This window comes from Salmo salar, chromosome 05, assembly GCF_965601325.2.
Source record: "Salmo salar chromosome 05, fSalSal1, whole genome shotgun sequence".
Lineage (NCBI taxonomy): Eukaryota > Metazoa > Chordata > Actinopteri > Salmoniformes > Salmonidae > Salmo > Salmo salar.
Window position 1 is genome coordinate 25757491 of NC_138295.1, and position 22013 is coordinate 25779503.

General features: G+C 44.1%; 1 protein-coding gene across 1 annotated transcript in view; it reads left to right on the forward strand.

Moving 5' to 3' along the window:
- Positions 1-652: 652 nt before the first annotated feature.
- Positions 653-22013, forward strand: part of LOC106604551 (short transient receptor potential channel 3) — a 51922-nt gene continuing 30561 nt past the window's right edge. The window contains exons 1-3 of the mRNA XM_045718010.2: positions 653-1105; positions 12261-13035; positions 16344-16529. Coding sequence (XP_045573966.1) covers positions 771-1105; positions 12261-13035; positions 16344-16529 — 1296 coding nt within the window. The 5' untranslated portion in view covers positions 653-770. The remainder of the gene's footprint in view (positions 1106-12260; positions 13036-16343; positions 16530-22013) is intronic.

Genomic DNA, 22013 nt, shown 5'->3' on the forward strand with positions numbered 1-22013 from the left:
GGTATGGTAGTAGGTGCCAGGCACACCGGTTTGAGTCAAGAACTGCAACGCTGCTGGGTTTTTCACGCTCAACAGTTTCTGTGTGTTTCTAATGTTTTGTACAGTCAATGTATACCTTTGGTGTAAAGTTATGGTCTGATATTCACATAAAAACCTCTCCGATACACGCACAAGCACACATACACACACACACTTGAGATCAATGTGAGTACAGGTTGGGGTCTGGTTGAGAGAGAGATACAAAAGTGGCCAGTAATTGGGTCTTACATCTAGTGTTTACTTTGTGCATATTTCATGTACAGTATGCCAAATGGTTAATTCATGTAATGGTACCTTGGGGGATATATGGTGTCACCTCATTTTTGAGAATTCTGTATTCACAACTGCATGGACATTTTGATGTGTTGTAGCACATATTGGCCATTATACAGTATGTAGCTAGCATTAGCCTAATAGGTTTAAATGCATTCATACTTTCATAAGCAATTCAAACCACTCGAGAAGTTATTCAAGCAGATAAGATTGCTGTAAGAGTGCTGCACTAGTATTCACTCACCTGGCTCTGTGATTTATAATCCAAATAAAGCAATAATGGAAAGCAAGCAAACATCGTTCAGTTCCAAGGTTTGGGTGATTTCCTCAAGGCAAGCACTTCCCCTCTTATGTAGTCTAGTGGTGGTGGTGGCAGTGGTAATTATGAAGACAGTTCTTGATGAGCTTTCATTTGACGGGAATGGGCGGGCCACTACAACATCCCTTCCAGTTCACTTATGCAAACTAGCCCCACTGTTGTACACCGGCCCGGGGAAATAGCCAACCGTAGGCTACCTGCGGGGAACGCAAGCGTGCGTCCGGCTCCATTCCTAAACCCAAACGTACGTGCTGACTTCGAAGCTTTGCCGCAAAAAAGGAGACAGCAGAAGAGTGTGCAGAAAGTGACTACTGGCCATATGTCAACGAAGGGCAGAAAGTATCACGAGAGAGTATCGTTCTCCGAAGAGGAGGATGAACAGTGTTGGAAAGAGGAAAACGGCTGTGTGGATGTACATTACCTAAAATCCGTCCAAACAATCCGGGATTCGTCTGGATATTATGCTTATAATATGTGAGTAGACAAACCTATTATCGGCGCCACTTAGGCTGTAGAACTCATTGGAGGCTAAATAAAGTGGCCAGGTGAATTTAGATATGCTTCTGAATATTTGTGTGGGTTAAAAACTTTCCATAAAACTGTTGATATTGAATGAATCATTATTTTAAGACACATGCTACTTTAAAGGGACTGTTTTCTTTCTGCCTTTGGTCCGATTAAAAATCCTAATTTCTCATGTATTTTTTTAAAATCAAGTTTATTCATATCTGTTGCACTGATATGGCATATAAAGTCATCCAATACGAAGCCTTCAACTGGCAGCCTAGTGCAATGATGTTGTTTTGGGCCATACCAAAATTAGAATTTTATTCATATAAAATTTAGCTGCATCTTTGGACATTGCCAGTGTTTGTGACAATACTTGCGCCACCTTGTGGATAATTCAGTCCGTGGTCATAGAGAGAGAGTACAGACAAGAGATCATGATGCTGCTTTTCACTCTTTTTGGTTGGATAATGCATAAACCTACAGGTAGCCGACATTTCTCTTACTTTTTGTATCATGTTGAGACTCACTCAGCGATGTAAAAATGCTGAAACAGCAGACGTTCATATGCAGGCTACTACATAACTCGCATGAATCAGGTTGTATTATGTGCCTTTCCTGTTTTCAAATCCCATTTACTTAAGAATACCCATTTACTTTATCCATTCCACACACACAGATCACATTTGAGAAGGTACAATGACTCTGAGACAGTTTGATTTCTTAGGCCTCATCTATCTATTGTCAACACTGATGATATCAATGTTTCGCTCATTTGCAGGCATCGCTCATTTGCAGGCACTAGCTCTCTACTCTATTTTGTTATGGCCATACATCAGAGGTGATCATCTAGGCAGGAGTAGGTCAATCTAATACACTCTGCTATGTGCATGTGTGTATAAATCCACTCCAGTCTTCAGAGGTTCTCCATATCTTACCCATTAATTAACATGTTATCATGTGTCACACATGGTGATGTAAAGTGGGCTAATATGATTGATTGCTCTGCTTTAAACTATCTTATCCTGGTGGTACTTGCTTTGGGCTAATACATTAAATGTAGCACAGAGCTTATGGTAAGTAGTGCAGTGTTTAACATCATCCTAACAGACGAAGCTGAGATGTATATTTAAAATTTGAAAAGTCAGTCGAAGTACTTTAAAATGAACCTGTCAAACAGTAGACAGTCCCACATCCCTGCTGTGTTGGGTAAAGTAATAGCTCAGGTCTGCTGTGTTGGGTAAAGTAATAGCTCAGGTCTGCTGTGTTGGGTAAAGTAATAGCTCAGGTCTGCTGTGTTGGGTAAAGTAATAGCTCAGGTCTGCTGTGTTGGGTAAAGTAATAGCTCAGGTATGCTGTGTTGGGTAAAGTAATAGCTCAGGTCTGCTGTGTTGGGTAAAGTAATAGCTCAGGTCTGCTGTGTTGGGTAAAGTAATAGCTCAGGTCTGCTGTGTTGGGTAAAGTAATAGCTCAGGTCTGCTGTGTTGGGTAAAGTAATAGCTCAGGTCTTGTGTGATGCCAATTCGAATGAGTAGAATAGATATATATTTCTTCAGTCCATGGGATCGTTTTAGTGGTCCACCCATTATGGCAACTCAATAGTGCCTTGCATGTGTAGAATAGTTGGAGAGGCACAGTATTTTCAGCAAAAGATTCCCACTGACAGAGCATAAGAAAGTCTTGACCACCCAGGAAGTAAAGGTCATGAATTCCTCCAGGCAGTGAAATTCTTCCTATTGCCCTTCCAAGAGCTACCTTTATCGTATGTTCTTTAAGAAAGACATAAACAAAACCTGAAGACCATGTCCTACTGCAAATGTTTTTACACATTGGATTGGGGTTCTAATTACAGTGCAAAGCAACTGTATTGTCAAACCAAATTATTTTGGTAGTTTTTTCCAGTGCCCTTTCCTGACAAAATTGTCAAAATTCTGACCTGTCATACTCTTTCTTATGAAGACATGTCAGACAAGCTACAGCATCAGTGATTTGCTAATGAATGTAATTAACAGATGTGAGCGAAATGAGTTCCTTGAGTCCTGATCATGTGACCGAATGTCACTGGAAGTCCAATTGCAGATTATCACAATATCCTCTGCACTGTTAATTGTTATTATGACACTTGTACCTGTTTTACCTGTACTAACATCCTCTAGAGTGGCATGGAAATAGTGTATGGCAGGCATACAATAGTAATCAGTACAATAATAAAGCCCTGCAATAGACTTTTGTCCTGTCCAGGGGGTGTACATGTCTTGTACATTAAGCTGCCTCAGGAGACAGGCTCCTGCTCTATGGGCCATTCTGGCTTGGACAACAGTACTTCCTAGTAATTGAAGCCTTTGTGTTGTATAATTAGGAGGGGCTGAAGCTGTGACTCAATGACTTTTTTCGGGTCCAGGCACTTTCTAAGGCAGTGTGTCCGGCTCTGCCCAGTCAGTGTTATCACCGGCTGTGGCCAAATCCCTAACTTGACAAAAGTAACATGGTGTACGATGCTCTTCCTCTTTCATGTCAGTGTATTGCTCGGGTTCAAATGTACTAGATCGCTTGTTCTGTTTGGGCTACTGTACCAGCAGGAGCCAGGACATTTTCATGTTGTTGGATGGTGCTTTCTCTTGCTGTCCTGGATCAGTTGAAATGGCCCGCCATCCTGTCGTCTTGGCAGTATCAGAAGCGGAATGGGTAGAATCCTGACTTTTACCTTTTGACTGTGTGACTGACTGCTTTGGCAGTTTGATTCTGATTTGATGGTAAACAACTGTTCACCTGGAGTGCAGCCTGTAACCGAGTGTGGGGGAACTCCAGAAAGTCATGAAAAATGTCTGCAGCCACAATTAGGGCTAAGGTGGAGGAGGAGGATGATGTATGATGGTGGATGAGGATGATGTATGGTGTGGATGAGGAGGAGGAGGAGGAGGAGGATGATGTATGGTGGTGGATGAGGAGGAGGATGTGTGGTGGTGGATGAGGAGGATGTATGGTGGTGGATGAGGAGGAGGAGGATGATGTATGGTGGTGGATGAGGATGATGTATGGTGGTGGATGAGGATGATGTATGGTGGTGGATGAGGAGGAGGATGATGAATGGTGGTGGATGAGGAGGAGGATGTGTGGTGGTGGATGAGGAGGATGATGTGTGGTGGTGGATGAGGAGGAGGATGACGAATGGTGGTGGATGAGGAGGAGGATGTGTGGTGGTGGATGAGGAGGATGTATGGTGTGGATGAGGAGGAGGAGGAGGATGATGTATGGTGGTGGATGAGGAGGAGGATGTGTGGTGGTGGATGAGGAGGATGATGTGTGCTGGTGGATGAAAAGCTTGTGAAGATCAGCTATGGTAAATAATGGTGTTTCTATTAATATAAGTGTGAATTTGGTATTTTTTTGTGGTTTTATTAATCAGATAGGAAAGTGAAGGGGAGAAAGGAGACAGGAGGAGTGCGAGTTAGAAAGGGAAAGGGAAAGGGGGAGAAGGCCTTCAATTGAAATGTGTCTTCTGCATTTAACCCAACCCCTCTGAATCAGAGAGGTGCGGGGGGCTCCCTTAATCAACATCTACGTCTTCGGCGCCCAGGGAACAGTGGGTTAACTGCCTTGCTCAGGGGCAGAATGACAGATTTTTACCTTGTCAGCTCGGGGAAGGGCAAGAAGGATAAATATTGCTGAGGAGGAGTATGCATGGCTTATAAAGATCAAGGCCTGTATTCACAACGCATCTCAGAGTATGAGTGCTGTATCTAGGATGAAGTCCTCCCTGTCCATCCATATCATCTTATTCATTAAGATCTAAATGGCAACACTGATCCTACAGTAGATCAGCACACCTACTCTGAGACTCTTTGTGTGTACAGGCCCATCTATAGTATAGAATTGTTATGAGAAGGAGAAGAAGTATTTGTATACTGCTCAAAAAAATAAAGGGAACACTTAAACAACACAATGTAACTCCAAGTCAATCACACTTCTGTGAAATCAAACTGTCCACTTAGGAAGCAACACTGATTGACAATACATTTCTCATGCTGTTGTGCAAATGGAATAGACAACAGGTGGAAATAATAGGCAATTAGCAAGACACCCCCAATAAAGGAGTGGTTCTGCAGGTGGTGACCACAGACCACTTCTCAGTTCCTATGCTTCCTGGCTGATGTTTTGGTCACTTTTGAATGCTGGCAGTGCTTTCACTCTAGTGGTAGCATGAGACGGAGTCTACAACCCACACAAGTGGCTCAGGTAGTGCAGCTCATCCAGGATGGCACATCAATGCGAGCTGTGGCAAGAAGGTTTGCTATGTCTGTCAGCGTAGTGTCCAGAGCATGGAGGCGCTACCAGGAGACAGGCCAGTACATCAGGAGACGTGGAGGAGGCCGTAGGAGGGCAACAACCCAGCAGCAGGACCGCTACCTCCGCCTTTGTGCAAGGAGGAGCAGGAGGAGCACTGCCAGAGCCCTGCAAAATGACCTCCAGCAGGCCACAAATGTGCATGTGTCTGCTCAAACTGTCAGAAACAGACTCCATGAGGGTGGTATGAGGGCCCGATGTCCACAGGTGGGGGTTGTGCTTACAGCCCAACACCGTGCAGGACGTTTGGCATTTGCCAGAGAACCCCAAGATTGGCAAATTCGCCACTGGCGCAATGTGCTCTTCACAGATGAAAGCAGGTTCACACTGAGCACATGTGACAGACGTGACAGAGTCTGGAGACGCCGTGGAGAACGTTCTGCTGCATGCAACATCCTCCAGCATGACCGGTTTGGCGGTGGGTCAGTCATGGTGTGGGGTGGCATTTCTTTGGGGGGCCGCACAGCACTCCATGTGCTCGCCAGAGGTAGCCTGACTGCCATTAGGTACCGAGATGAGATCCTCAGACCCCTTGTGAGACCATATGCTGGTGCGGTTGGCCCTGGGTTCCTCCTAATGCAAGACAATGCTAGACCTCATGTGGCTGGAGTGTGTCAGCAGTTCCTGCAAGAGGAAGGCATTGATGCTATGGACTGGCCCGCCCGTTCCCCAGACCTGAATCCAATTGAGCACATCTGGGACATCATGTCTCGCTCCATCCACCAACGCCACGTTGCACCACAGACTGTCCAGGAGTTGGCGGATGCTTTAGTCCAGGTCTGGGAGGAGATCCCTCAGGAGACCATCCGCCACCTCATCAGGAGCATGCCCAGGCGTTGTAGGGAGGTCATACAGGCACGTGGAGCCCACACACACTACTGAGCCTCATTTTTACTTGTTTTAAGGACATTACATCAAAGTTGGATCAGCCTGTAGTGTGGTTTTCCACTTTAATTTTGAGTGTGACTCCAAATCCAGACCTCCATGGGTTGATAAATTGGATTTCCATTGATTCTTTTTGTGTGATTTTGTTGTCAGCACATTCAACTATGTAAAGAAAAAAGTATTTAATAAGATTATTTCATTCATTCAGATCTAGGATATGTTATTTTAGTGTTCCCTTTATTTTTTTGAGCAGTGTATTATCCCCACAGTGCTGTTAGGTTACTCACAGTCACAGCCCACAGATGTGGTTGTTTTATATAGCCTGTCATTAACCTGCTTAATGGGAAAGTGTTGTCCTGGGATGAGTGGGCGGAGAGTTTGGGAGGAAGAGGCTTTGGTTGGACAGAGTTTAGAAGTATCATCCATCATTAGACCGAGGTTCCAATTCCACATTTGGAGAGTCTATTGATTCAACCAGGATAAAATGGGTTCCTGTCAGTTCATTGTGGTTTTGTGTGGCCTCTCTAATCTAGCATGTGTATCTGAGAAGATAAAGTGTGTAGGTTCCAGCACATTTGATTGTAACGTTGTCCAATCGATACTTTCTATGGAGACGGTGGCATGTTTTGAAGTAGTGAATCGGATAAGAGCTTCAGTGTCTAGCTTCTTTCCTTTCTGAGGACATTAAACATTGAGCAGTTCTCAGTAACTAGCTAAATAAGGAGTGAACAGTATTGACTGGTGCTCAGGGGCTATTGATAATTAGACATTTTATTTAAGGCCCATTGCAGTCCAAATTCAGTTTTAATGGAACTATTACAGTAAGGTACTTCATTATTACCCAGAAAGGATTTGATATTGAATAAAAATGGCTGAATTGGGCTTTTTAAGCATTATTTTTTTTCCAGTTTGGGCTTGAAATTCATTTTGGAATCTATATTTTGTGCAGCTAACCAGCCAGGCCAGGAGTCTTTGTGTTGAGAAAATGGATTTCATTTAGATAGCATCTGACTGGCTACTCGCTAGCTTGTGATGAATAGAGCTGGTCAGTACTTCCCCAAACCCACACTACAGCTTGGAGTAGGATAAAGGAGAATGCGTTTGCTTGCATTATAGCACTACCATCAGACCAAACTGGCATATACCTCTTGGTTGAGCTACTGTCTGCCTTACCACTTGCATGCCTGCCAAATTTCGGGTCAAGGGTTGTGAACATATGTCTACTATTGCACCACCATTATTGCTAATGGACCAATAACCACCAATGTGGACCCTATTCGCATAGGACTTTTGGACTTACACCCTCAAGTCAATTTTTGCTGCCACTTAGCCTCTGCCTCAAATGGATGCACTGGGAATGCATTCCACACTATTATGTCCTGTCTATTACTAGATTCTTCTCCTCCTCTATTTTGTTAACCTAAAGTCTGGTGAGCTACATGATTACAGTACATTGCTAGGGTAATGTCTATAAGAATGAGCCATAAGGGGAATATCTATAAGAATGAGCCATAAGGGGAATATCTATAAGAGTTAGCCATAAAGGTAATGCCTATAAGAGTTAGCCATAAAGGTAATGCCTATAAGAGTTAGCCATAAAGGTAATGTCTATAAGAGTTAGCCATAAGGAGAATGTCTATAAGAGTTAGCCATAAGGGGAATGTCTATAAGAATTAGCCATAAGGGGAATGTCCATAAGAATTAGCCATAAGGGGAATGTCTATAAGCATTAGCCATAAGGGTAATGCTTATAAGAATTAGCCATAAGGGTAATGTTTATAAGAATTACCCATAAGGGCAATGTCTATAAGCATTAGCCATAACGCTAATGTCTATAAGCATTAGCCATAAGGGTAATGCTTATAAGAATTAGCCATAAGGGTAATGCTTATAAGAATTAGCCATAAGGGTAATGTCTATAAGCATTAGCCATAAGGGTAATGTCTATAACCATTAGCCATAAGGGTAATGCTTATAAGAATTAGACATAAGGGTAATGTCTATAAGCATTAGCCATAAGGGTAATGCTTATAAGAGTTAGCCATAAGGGTAATTATGTGTAAAATTTGAACACAATTCTCCTTAATGTTGTATTCTCTGGAAATGTATTAAAATGTAAGAGATGTCCCTTTGGAGTAAATAATTGTATTGTAATATTTGAAAGCGTAAGTAAGCCTTGTCCTAGGCTTCTGCCCTATGAGCCGTTCTGGCTATCTCCTGTTTCTGTATCGTGAGGCAGCTTGATGTACAAGACAAATAGGGGTGCCTATATTTGTCCTGTTTCACTGCATGTACAAGTGGGTAATCTGTACAAGTGTGAGGTGTGAAATGGAAATGTGTTTTTTGCATATCCCACTTCCCAGGAGACACCCGTGGAGAGTGGGGTAACAGCCAGGTGATCAGACGTTATTGACAGTGACTCAGAGCAATTAGGGTTAAGTGCCTTGCTCAAGGGCAGAAGTGACAGATTCTTCTGGGATTCAAACTAGCAACCTTCTGGTTACTGACCCAACACTCTAACCGCTAGACTACCTGCCGCCCAAGTACAACCCCTGGATACGCTGCTTGTCTATCGCAGGGAATTATTTGAATGCATGATTCTCCAATATTCTCCAATGTGGAAGAAAACTAATGTCAGAGTGGAAATCTAACCCTATTCTTACTCTAATTAAGATGCTAAGTTAGCCTATTAACCCAATCAATTTCTGGCAGCCGTTGTTCTATCGAGGCAAAGGGGAAATAGTCATTTTAATTCTAGGTGATCCCCTGGGTGTCTGAAGCATTTGGCTATATATGGAGGATGCAGTGTCCCCTCAAGCCTGCCAGCAAGTCATTGGGGTAGCAAGTCCTAAGGGTCTTCAGCTGTTCATGCCTGTAAAATGAATTTCCTGCTCAAGGGCAAATCTCAAGGACCATTATGGGAGGAGAAATGTTGCTCCGAGTGACGTCCCTAAGTGATGTTATTTAATTAACCCTTTTTATTTTATTTTTGAATAGAATAGTTAACCAAGGAATACATTTTTGTTCACAGTACATTCTCATTGGTAGCCTATTTCACAAGCTGAGTTCACTTTTCTCTTTAATTTATTCAAATAAAAATGTTTCTCCTTTGATGAATTTTCCTTGCCTGGCATTACTCATCAAACAAATATGAACAAATGAGCCTGTGTGGTTTGATATGGGAAGCGAGGCATTACATTGATTGCTTTTTCATGGCTATTGACAAAGGTCACCAATGCAGGGTTAATTGAATTCCCATCACTTGTTTCTCTCTATTGATTTACGCTGTGTTTTCCCATGTATTGTACAGTATGCTGGCACTTCATTTGTTTTTTGTCTAACTTAATTTGATGCCGGTTTGATTATAACGGATAGTCACCCAAATTACAAATTAACTTCCTTTCATGGATAATTATCAAGCCGGACAAGCTATAGATCCTGCATGTCAGCAAACCAATGGGTGTTGAGGGACTAAACGTAGCATACTGCAAAGTAGCATGCCACCCCCCCACCCCACCCCCCCTTTACCCTCAGAAAAGTCTCAAGTCGTTGGGGCATGGACTCTCCTAGGTTCCGAAAGCGTTCCACAGGGATACTGGCCCATATTGACTCCAATGCTTCCCACAGTTGTATCAATTTGGCTGGATATCCTTTGGGTGGTGGACCATTCTTGATACACACGGGAAACTGTTGAGCGTGAAAAACCCAGCAGCTGTGCAGTTCTTGACACAAACCGGTGCACCTGTCACCTAGTACCATACCCCATTCAAAGGCACAAAAATATTTTGTTTTGCCCATTCACCCTCTGAATGGCACACACACAATCCATGTCTCAATTGTCTCAAGGCTTAAAAATCCTTATTTAACCTGTCTCCTCCCCTTCATCTACACTGATTGAAGTGTATTTAACAAGTGTCATCGATAAGGAATCATAGCTTTCACCTGGATTCACCTGGTCAGTGTATTGTATTTATTCCCTTCTACTTCCTTCCTTAGAACATTCATAACAGACCACTGAATAATGCAGGTATATGTCATCTCATTGCACGTTAATCAACTTTAAGATTACAGACTTTACCTTAAGGTGGCACACTAACTTTAAGATGACATACTTTACCTTAATTAAGGAGAAACACTAACTTTAAGGTGACATACTTTAACTTAATTAAGGTGACACACTAACTTTAAGGTGACATACTTTACCTTAATTAAGGTGACACACTAACTTTAAGGTGACATACTTTACCTTCAGGTGACACACTTCTTCAAGTAAAATAAAAGTGTAACAGGTCTCTTGTTGAGACCCCGCTCAAATAAGATGCCCTGCTTGAGGAGGATTCTGATGAAGATGAAATAGTTTATACAATGTTTGACATTTCCTTTCTGTGTTTAGAGGAGAAATGGTGGAAATGAGTTTCAGTACTATTCCTTCAGAAGAGGTATGGGGAAGGGGAGATAGGGAGCCTACCTTGTGTGCCAAACTGACTAGCATTACCCATCTGTCAACCAAGGACAGTGGAATGACAGTGCTCTTATCTATAGAGAAGTAGTAATAGCAGCTGTAATTTACTTGAAATTGGGTTTGATGTTTTTAATCAAAACTGGACTTGAGTTGAATTGGTCGGCTATGAAGGGAGAGGGAATGGAACTGAATTGAATTAGTGGAATTGTCTATTAATTGTCTACTAATTTCATTTGATAAATGTGTATTTTCATATCAAGCATTATTTGGTCAATTGAGGTGGGCTGGTTAAATAATAAATGTCAAGTTCATTCCAATTTTATGGACCAACTGTCACGACTTCCACCGAAGTCGGTCCCTCTTCTTGTTTGGGCGGCGTTCAGCAGTCGACGTCACCGGCCTTCTAGCCATCGCCGCTCCACCTTTCATTTCCATTTGTTTTGTCTTTGTCTTACACACCTGGTTTCAATTCCCCAATTACTTGTTCATTATTTAATAACCCTCTGTTCCCCCATGTTTGTTTGTGAGTAATTGTTTATTGTATTGTGGTCCGTATTGTGTGGCCTTGTATTTATACTACGTGTATTGTGAATTTATTGAGTAAATTGCTTTCATTACTCATATCTGCTGTCCTGCGCCTGACTCATCTCACCAGCTACACACAGACGCATTACACCAACTACTATTACTCAATTACCAATTCTTGTCAAATACTTCCCAAATACCCTGGGTATTATTAATCCACTATCAAAAACAAGTATTCCAACATGTGCTTTATGGCTATGGCTCTCATCTCTGGCAGGAGCAGTTGCTCGGTTTGAAACCTGGCACAGAAACCCATGATATGTTAGTGCAACCTGTAGTTGTATCACCCAGGCATCTGTTGTGTTTCATTAAAATGCTATTAACGCCAGAAGGATTTCTTCCACAGTCTGTGGGGCACTCTGTCACTGCACTTTTCACTGAGACTGCTGGGGTGGCTTGGTGCTGGGCTCTAATGAATACACTGCTGCCACTCTCCACTCTGTTGTGAACGTAGGGATGGCATGGGGTGGTGGGATGACGTGGCTATGGGTCAAGGAACAACAAACTGTGCAGACACCAAACATGATGCCCTAGATAAGCCCTTATGCCAGAACGCAACATTATTCAAAATGCAAGCATGCCTTGCAATCTCTGCGCTTATAGCACTGGTCTCTTTGATTGGTGAAGGGTGGTTTTGTAGACTTTGTAAAACAGGCCTACAACTGAAGTTGAGTTAATTTATAGTTGACTGGTTTTGACTGGTAGAGTAGGTCATCTTTATTGTCCTGGATGGGTAATGTTCTTTATAGCTGTTAGTCAATACAACTTGGTGGTAAGTATGTTTGCAAAAGTCAGAGCTCTTCACAGAGGAAGTAACCATGATGTCGTTTTCTCCATCTCTGCAAGGAAAGCGGCGGCGGAACTCGAGCTCCCCGCCCACCGGCGGATGACCGCAGCGCGGGAGAAGGGTCGTCGACCGCAGATGCGCGGGCCGGCCTTCATGTTCAACAACCGCACCACCAGCATGACCGCCGAGGAAGAGCGCTTTTTGGACGCAGCAGAGTACGGCAACATCCCTGTGGTCCGCAAGATGCTGGAGGACTCCACCACGCTCAATGTCAACTGCGTGGACTACATGGGCCAGAACGCATTGCAGCTGGCGGTGGGCAACGAGCACCTGGAGGTGACGGAACTGCTCCTGAGGAGGGATAACCTGGCGCGCATCGGTGATGCCCTGCTCCTGGCTATCTCGAAAGGCTACGTCAGGATAGTGGAAACCATCTTGGCCCATCCATCCTTCCAGGCCAGCGAGCGACTGACACGGAGTCCGTGTGAGCTGCAGGACGACGACTTCTACTCGTACGATGAGGATGGCACGCGCTTCTCGCCCGACATCACCCCCATCATTCTATCTGCGCACTGCCAGAAGTACGAGGTGGTGCACATGCTGCTGCTGAAGGGCGCGCGCATCGAGCGGCCGCACGACTACTTCTGCAAGTGTGTAGAATGTGCCGAGAAACAGGGCAAAGACGCTTTCAGCCACTCACGCTCACGCATCAATGCCTACCGGGGCCTGGCCAGCCCGGCTTACCTGTCACTGTCTAGCGAGGATCCAGTGCTCACCGCGTTGGAGCTCAGTAACGAACTGACCAAGTTGGCCAACATCGAGAAGGAGTTCAAGGTAGGACAATACTGCACTCAGGGCTGCAAACTTTCTGAAACTTTCCCAAATGCGCAGGTTTTTCAGAAATCTATTTCTGAATTCTTAGGTTTTACAGAAATCCTATGAATTTGGGGAAATTTCACAGAATTTGCTAACCTTCTCCTACTCAGAAGCTAACTGCTTGCTGACTGTTGTTTTTTTCTGCATTTAGTTTTAAGGCGTAACCATGTTTGTTTTTCTTTATTTAGCTTGAGGGCTTAACCATGTTTGTTTTTCTTTATTTAGCTTGAAGCCGTAACCCTGTTTGTTTTTCTGCATTTAGTTTGAAGGTGTAATGTTTGATCGTTTTGAATGCTTTGGAATTCTGACATGGAATAGTACTAACTAAATTGAGGATTCTTATCAGGTAAAGTCGTGTACAATAGCAATCTGTTGATTCTGCTTAATTAACAACTCCATTAATTTCAGCCTCATGTTTTTATTTAAAACCGATGTTGTGTAATGTAATGAATCTTCAACCTTTATGTGTGTTATGCTGCTGTCGCCACCAGGATAAAAAGAGCCATAAAAAAGAGACCACGCAGCACAATTGCTTCTCTCTGGTAAATATGTTTAACTACATAAATTCATTGAGATTGATTAAAAAAGTGCCTAGCCGCACACCTGCTAATGACTTGCTGTTACTTAAAGGGTCATCTGTCTTTTAGCATATCTGGCTGACTGTCAGATTGTGCATTATTATATTTTTTTATTTAACCAGGCAAGTCAGTTAAGAACAAATTGTTATTTACATAGGTGGCCTACCTCGGTCAAACCCGGACGACGCTGGGCCAATTGTGCACCGCCCTATGAGACTCCCAATCACAGCCGGCTGTCATACAGCCTGGATTCAAACCAGGGACTATAGTGACAGCTCTTGCGCTGAGATGCAGTGCCTTAGACCGCTGCGCCACTTGGGACAACAGTTGCAGTTTAGCCACAGCCTGCAGATAAACATTGTGACAGATGTGAATTCCAGAGCTGTTAATGGGAGAGAGGGAAACCAGTGGGGTTTCAAAAAACAAACCTGCCCTCTCCTTTAATAGATTTTTGAATTTTTTTGTCTCATTTGAATTGATAGTAAAAATGAGTTCACTGAACTATATTGCCACAAAAGCTTGTTATTAAGTTACCCACATTTACTAGAGTGTTTCATGCTGTTAAACCTATGACACATTAACAACCATTTCGAGCTTGGTATGATGCAACAAGCTACACTGAATGTGTTTGTAAATTAACATTTTAGAAGAGGACGCTTGTTTGACCCTGTCTCATAAATCAAAACTTTCTCCTGCTGGGATTTTCAGGTTTGTCTGATACAAAACACTTAACACAGAAGAAACTGAAAAGCTATTTCCGTAGAGAACACATCACATAGCTCTCAATATGGGCCCTCATACAGGGCTTATTATGTTTTGTCCTTATACCTGTTTTCTTCAATCTGTTCTCTGAGTTGTCCTTTTGACTCCCTCTGTGAGAGATGCAGTGAGATGATAGAAGTATATCGGAACATGTTCTAGTGAATGAAAGGCAGTAAATTGCTCACACGGTGCAATGCTTCACTTGAGAGTTGGATCACAATGTTCAGTTATGAGTGACTGAAAATGTAGGGTTTGGGCTTGTCAAACACAGTATTTAAAAGCATCTTTGAACAGATGGTTTATGACAATCCATCACAATTAGAAAGAATAAAGCACTAGACATGAACAGAGTGACAGATGCATGCTGAGCAAAGTCTAGGTGTTCCTTGGAAATTGAATCCAGACTAAATACTCTCAGTATAAGGATAAACAACACATTTAAAAGCAAAAGATAAGCCTTTTCGCTTAATGCGTCTTTAATTGTGTTCTTAGAGCAAGGTTTAAACAACAATGTGAGTAAACGTGGTGACTCTGAAGTTATTCAATATGTAAGTATGACCATAGGTAAAAGGGACAGGCTACAGCTTGGCAGTGTGCTATAAGGACAAAGTCAGCTGTACCAAAAGAATTTCAGACTACTGTTTCATCATGTGACTGCATGCATTTCAAATGCATTGTCAGTATGTATAACTGTTTATGTATCATTTGTGTAAACATATCATTTGGGTCCCCTAATTTGCAAAACTGCTTCATCTTGATATTTGAATTATACCAATGAAACATGCATGGCCTCCTCATCCCTTGTAGACAAAGTATATATTACATTCATGTTGGATTGCTTTCCAACAAGTAGAGTGATCTGAGCTAGGGATGGTTGACCATAAGTTCAATTAACAGCTTAAATAATACTGAGGCCAGTATCGTAAATATCAAATGTATACTTTCTATAAATAGGGAGAAAATGACATTAAATACTTTTATAATACTGTGCTGAATACAGTCAATCTTGTGACCTGGCAAGCACGGTCATTTTATCAAAACACTGAGATGTCTTTTCGCAAAGGACTAGACTAGTATTATGTAGGCCTATTTAAGGAATCCTGAAATTACCAATGTAATTGCTTCCATGAGAATAAAATTACGGATGCACTCAGATAACAATTCCATTACCTTACCTCCTCCTATAGTGACAGTAATCCTGTGAAAATAGGGCTTGGGTTGAAATGCATTTCACATTGTAGCATTAACACCACATTTCTATGAACGTTTTATTTTTTGGAGATTCATTTCCGAGCTATTGTAATCCTTATTATTCATTTTATTATCCTGCACAGTATTAAGATGTAAATTTATTTCAGATTTCCCTACTTAATAATACAATTGTATGTCATGTGGATATACAACCCTTTCTTGAGTTCAGCTAATGTCGAGATCATTACACACAGATATCCCCATTGGGTCACCACTAATGTCGAGATCGTTACACACAGATATCCCCATTGGGTCACCACTAATGTCGAGATCGTTACACACAGATATCCCCATTGGGTCACCACTAATGTCGAGATCGTTACACACAGATATCCCCATAGGGTCACCACTAATGTCGAGATCATTACACACAGATATCCCCATTGGGTCACCACTAATGTCGAGATCATTACACACAGATATCCCCATTGGGTCACTACTATTGGAGCCATTACTTATTCAGAAATGCTAAAAGTGTTTTCAGAGAAACATAAGTATTTTTTTCTCACTATTACTGTATATCTTCTATAACATAATGTTTGCTGAAAAAATATCACTAAGTTTATATTCTGTTCGTGTCACGTTACCTTTGTAATTGAGATTTACGCCAACGAGTTTGCCTTTCCCTGTCTCCAGTAGCTGACTTGACTCTAACCTGTTTTTCTCTCTGTCCAGAATGACTATCGCAAGCTGTCTATGCAGTGTAAGGACTTTGTAGTGGGAGTGCTGGACCTCTGTCGGGACACGGAGGAAGTGGAAGCCATTTTGAATGGAGATATTACTGCTGAGAAGGAGTCGGGGCAGGGCCTTCGCTCTCTCCTGAGCAGGGTCAAACTGGCCATCAAGTACGAGGTGAAAAAGGTAAGTAGCTAACAGTTTCCTTTATCTATCCTGAGGCCTAGACCTGTAGTTGACTTCTCAATACTTCAACAGGCATTAACTGTTCCCATGTAAACTCTCTCTGACTGGTGATCTCTTATTGGTTGAATGCTGAACATGTCCAGGGTGTCCTGTAGAAGTGAAGCAAACAAAAACCAGACCTGCATCCATACCTCTTCTACCCCTCTTCACTGGCCCTGCCTACAATATTCACCTGTGATCACCCCTTCCAACTCAACAGGGCTTCTTTTGTGACACTATCTACAGTATCCATCCATTTAGCATCAACATTTTGGCACTACACTTTTTGCAACAGTCAGACATTTTCGTTGCTTCAATGCTGCTTGCTTTAGTTTTTTTTTGCCAGAACGACTTTATGTTGTAGTGGAAACCATTGTGCTGCCAATCACATGTGTGTTATGTGCCAGTCAGTCAGCCAGCCAGTCACATGTATGTTATATGCCAGTCAGCCAGTCACATGTATGGTATGTGCCAGTAAGCCAGCCAGCCAGCCAGCCAATCACATGTATATTATGTGCCAACCAACCAGCCAGCCAGCCAAGCCAGTCACATGTATGTTACGTGCCAGTCAGCCAGCCAGCCAATCACGTGTAGATTATGTGCCAGCCAACTGAGCCAGTCACATGTATGTTATGTGCCAGCCAGCCAGTCAGTCAGTCAGCTTTTTAGTGCAGCAAAATTACCCTGAAATGGAGGCAGCCATGTATGCTGCCAGCCAGCCAGCAAACTTCTTAGTACAGTATTATTAATCCTAGGACTGGGTGAGCTTTGCCTACTCTGTGGGATTTCCTGCGCTCAAGGTCGTCCGGTGATGTGATGTTAATCAAGCTAACAGTTAAATGGCATGGATAAAAGTGCTGCACTCCCTGCATAAAGGGGCCCTCATACACTGCAATTTTAAAAGATTAGATTTTGACAATAACTAATACCTCACTAAGGCCTTCTTCTTGCCATAATGTGTGAGGTTCATTGACATATAAATGCATGATGGAATTGAAACCGACATTAACGTGATTGATTAATTGGCATCCTCCTCCACCATGGTAAAGGGTGTTGTCTCCTCCTCGACCATGGTAAAGGACGTTGTCTCCTCCTCGACCATGGTAAAGGACGTTGTCTCCTCCTCCACCATGGTAAAGGACGTTGTCTCCTCCACCATGGTAAAGGACATGGTCTCCTCCTCCACCATGGTAAAGGACATGGTCTCCTCCTCCACCATGGTAAAGGATGTTGTCTCCTCCTCCACCATGGTAAAGGATGTTGTCTCCTCCTCCACCATGGTAAAGGACGTTGTCTCCTCCACCATGGTAAAGGATGTTGTCTCCTCCTCCACCATGGTAAAGGACGATGTCTCCTCCTCCACCATGGCAAAGGACGTTGTCTCCTCCTCCACCATGGTAAAGGACGTTGTCTCCTCCTCCACCATGGTAAAGAACGTTGTCTCCTCCTCCACCATGGTAAAGGACGTTGTCTCCTCCTCCACCATGGTAAAGGACGTTGTCTCCTCCTCCACCATGGTAAAGGACGTTGTCTCCTCCTCCACCATGGTAAAGGGTGTTCTCTCCTCCTCCACCATGGTAAAGGACGGTCTCCTCCTCCACCTTGGTAAAGGGTGTTGTCTCCTCCTCCACCATGGTAAAGGGTGTTGTCTCCTCCTCCACCATGGTAAAGGACATTGTCTCCTCCACCATGGTAAAGGATGTTGTCTCCTCCTCCACCATGGTAAAGGACGTTGTTTCCTCCACCATGGTAAAGGGTGTTGTCTCCTCCTCCACCATGGTAAAGGATGTTGTCTCCTCCTCCACCATGGTAAAGGACGTTGTCTCCTCCTCCACCATGGTAAAGGATGTTGTCTCCTCCTCCACCATGGTAAAGGATGTTGTCTCCTCCTCCACCATGGTAAAGGATGTTGTCTCCTCCTCCACCATGGTAAAGGATGTTGTCTCCTCCTCCACCATGGTAAAGGATGTTGTCTCCTCCTCCACCATGGTAAAGGATGTTGTCTCCTCCTCCACCATGGGAAAGGATGTTGTCTCCTCCTCCACCATGGTAAAGATGTTGTCTCCTCCTCCACCATGGTAAAGACGTTGTCTCCTCCTCCACCATGGTAAGGACGTTGTCTCCTCCTCCACCATGGTAAGGACGTTGTCTCTTCCTCCACCATGGTAAAGGACGTTGTCTCCTCCACCATGGTAAAGGATGTTGTCTCCTCCTCCACCATGGTAAAGGATGTTGTCTCCTCCTCCACCATGGTAAAGGGTGTTGTCTCCTCCTCCACCATGGTAAAGGATGTTGTCTCCTCCTCCACCATGGTAAAGGATGTTGTCTCCTCCTCCACCATGGTAAAGGATGTTGTCTCCTCCTCCACCATGGTAAAGGATGTTGTCTCCTCCTCCACCATGGTAAAGGATGTTGTCTCCTCCTCCACCATGGTAAAGGATGTTGTCTCCTCCTCCACCATGGTAAAGGATGTTGTCTCCTCCTCCACCATGGTAAAGGATGTTGTCTCCTCCTCCACCATGGTAAAGATGTTGTCTCCTCCTCCACCATGGTAAAGATGTTGTCTCCTCCTCCACCATGGTAAAGATGTTGTCTCCTCCTCCACCATGGTAAGGACGTTGTCTCTTCCTCCACCATGGTAAGGACGTTGTCTCCTCCTCCACCATGGTAAGGACGTTGTCTCCTCCTCCACCATGGTAAGGACGTTGTCTCCTCCTCCACCATGGTAAGGACGTTGTCTCCTCCTCCACCATGGTAAAGGACGTTGTCTCCTCCTCCACCATGGTAAAGGACGTTGTCTCCTCCTCCACCATGGTAAAGGACGTTGTCTCCTCCTCCACCATGGTAAAGGACGTTGTCTCCTCCTCCACCATGGTAAAGGACGTTGTCTCCTCCTCCACCATGGTAAAGGACGTTGTCTTCTCCTCCACCATGGTAAAGGAGATGTTGTCTTCTCCTCCACCATGGTAAAGGAGATGTTGTCTTCTCCTCCACCATGGTAAAGGAGATGTTGTCTTCTCCTCCACCATGGTAAAGGAGACGTTGTCTTCTCCTCCACCATGGTAAAGGAGACGTTGTCTTCTCCACCATGGTAAAGGAGACGTTGTCTTCTCCACCATGGTAAAGGACGTTGTCTTCTCCACCATGGTAAAGGACGTTGTCTTCTCCACCATGGTAAAGGACGTTGTCTCCTCCACCATGGTAAAGGACGTTGTCTCCTCCACCATGGTAAAGGACGTTGTCTCCTCCACCATGGTAAAGGACATTGTCTTCTCCACCATGGTAAAGATGTTGTCTCCTCCTCCATGGTAAAGGATGTTGTCTCCTCCTCCACCATGGTAAAGGACGTTGTCTCCTCGACCATGATAAAGGACGTTGTCTCCTCCACCATGGTAAAGATGTTGTCTCCTCCACCATGGTAAAGGGCGTTGTCTCCTCCTCCACCATGGCAAAGGACGTTGTCTCCTCCTCCACCATGGTAAAGGATGTTGTCTCCTCCTCCACCATGGTAAAGGATGTTGTCTCCTCCTCCACCATGGTAAAGGATGTTGTCTCCTCCTCCACCATGGTAAAGGATGTTGTCTCCTCCTCCACCATGGTAAAGGATGTTGTCTCCTCCTCCACCATGGTAAAGGATGTTGTCTCCTCCTCCACCATGGTAAAGATGTTGTCTCCTCCTCCACCATGGTAAAGATGTTGTCTCCTCCTCCACCATGGTAAGGACGTTGTCTCTTCCTCCACCATGGTAAGGACGTTGTCTCCTCCTCCACCATGGTAAGGACGTTGTCTCCTCCTCCACCATGGTAAGGACGTTGTCTCCTCCTCCACCATGGTAAGGACGTTGTCTCCTCCTCCACCATGGTAAAGGACGTTGTCTCCTCCTCCACCATGGTAAAGGACGTTGTCTCCTCCTCCACCATGGTAAAGGACGGTCTCCTCCTCCACCTTGGTAAAGGGTGTTGTCTCCTCCTCCACCATGGTAAAGGGTGATGTTTCCTCCTCCGCCATGGTAAAGGGTGTTGTTTCCTCTTCCGCCATGGTAAAGGACGTTGTCTCCTCCTCCACCTTGTTAAAGGGCGTTGTCTCCTCCTCCACCTTGGTAAAGGGCGTTGTCTCCTCCTCCACCTTGGTAAAGGGCGTTGTCTCCTCCTCCACCTTGGTAAAGGGCGTTGTCTCCTCCTCCACCATGGTAAAGGGCGTTGTCTCCTCCTCCACCATGGTAAAGGACGTTGTCTCTTCCTCCCATGGTAAAGGGCGTTGTCTCCTCCTCCACCATGGTAAAGGATGTTGTGTCCTCCTCCACCATGGTAAAGGACGTTGTCTCCTCCTCCACCATGGTAAAGGATGTTGTCTCCTTGCCACCAGGTGATGGTTCAGATGTCATGGTATGAAACTCAGAGGAGGCCTCAATCTGATTTGGCCCTGTACTGTTGTTTTAAGAAGAAGAAAAGGATAATAACACATTAATACGGTTGAGGGATTTTTTATATTATTGTTTTGTATCCTTTATTAAACCGGGGAAGTCCCATTGAGATTGACATTTACTATTCAAGTAAGCCTAGTGCCATATGGTTCAAGTGTCTCACAGTAAGAGTGCTGATCTAGGATCAGGCCCCCCTGTCCATGTGTCACGTCTACTCCTGCTCCTCCCCTCCGGCATAGACGTTGCCGGAGTACTAACCACCGGTCCTGGGATTCATCATTACGCACACCTGGCATCCATCATTACCTGCAGATCATTATGATTCACACCTGTACTCCATTACCTTCATCATTACCTCCCCTTTATCTGTCCCTCCCTTACGTTCATTCCTCAGTCGGTATCGTACCTGTGCTTATGCTATATTGCCACTGTTACGCTGTCTCGTTTCATGTTTGTTGATTTATTAAACGTTGCACCTGCTTCTCGACTCACAGCATCATCGTATCATGTAATCTTATTCAAAACTGACCGTGAATCAGCACTCCTACTCTGAAAGGCTTGGTACATAAGGGCCCTGGCCAAGAAAGCACCATTTATTAAAGACTTGCTCCAGAACTTTGGCAACTACTAAGTATTTTTAAACCTCACACTTTGAGCTGGATGTGTCAGTGTGTAGTTCATACATGCATAATATATGAGCAGAATTAATGTCTTCCCTAAATTAGCCACAAAATCCCTAGTTTAAAAGTGACTCTTTTTCTGGAAGCTGTGCTAAGCCATTTTCCCTACATTTTCCCCCACGTGGGCCAGCCCCGTAGCAATTCGAGTTCTAGCCAATGAGCTTCAGCTCCTTGCCATTTGAGTGACAGCTAGCAAGATGCACACACAGCTGAGCGAGTGAGCACAATCACGTGGTGCACATATCTGCACATACTCTACATGACCAAAAGAATGTAGACACCTGCTCGTTGAACATCTAATTCCAAAATCATGGACATTACTATGGAGGTGGTCCCCCCCTT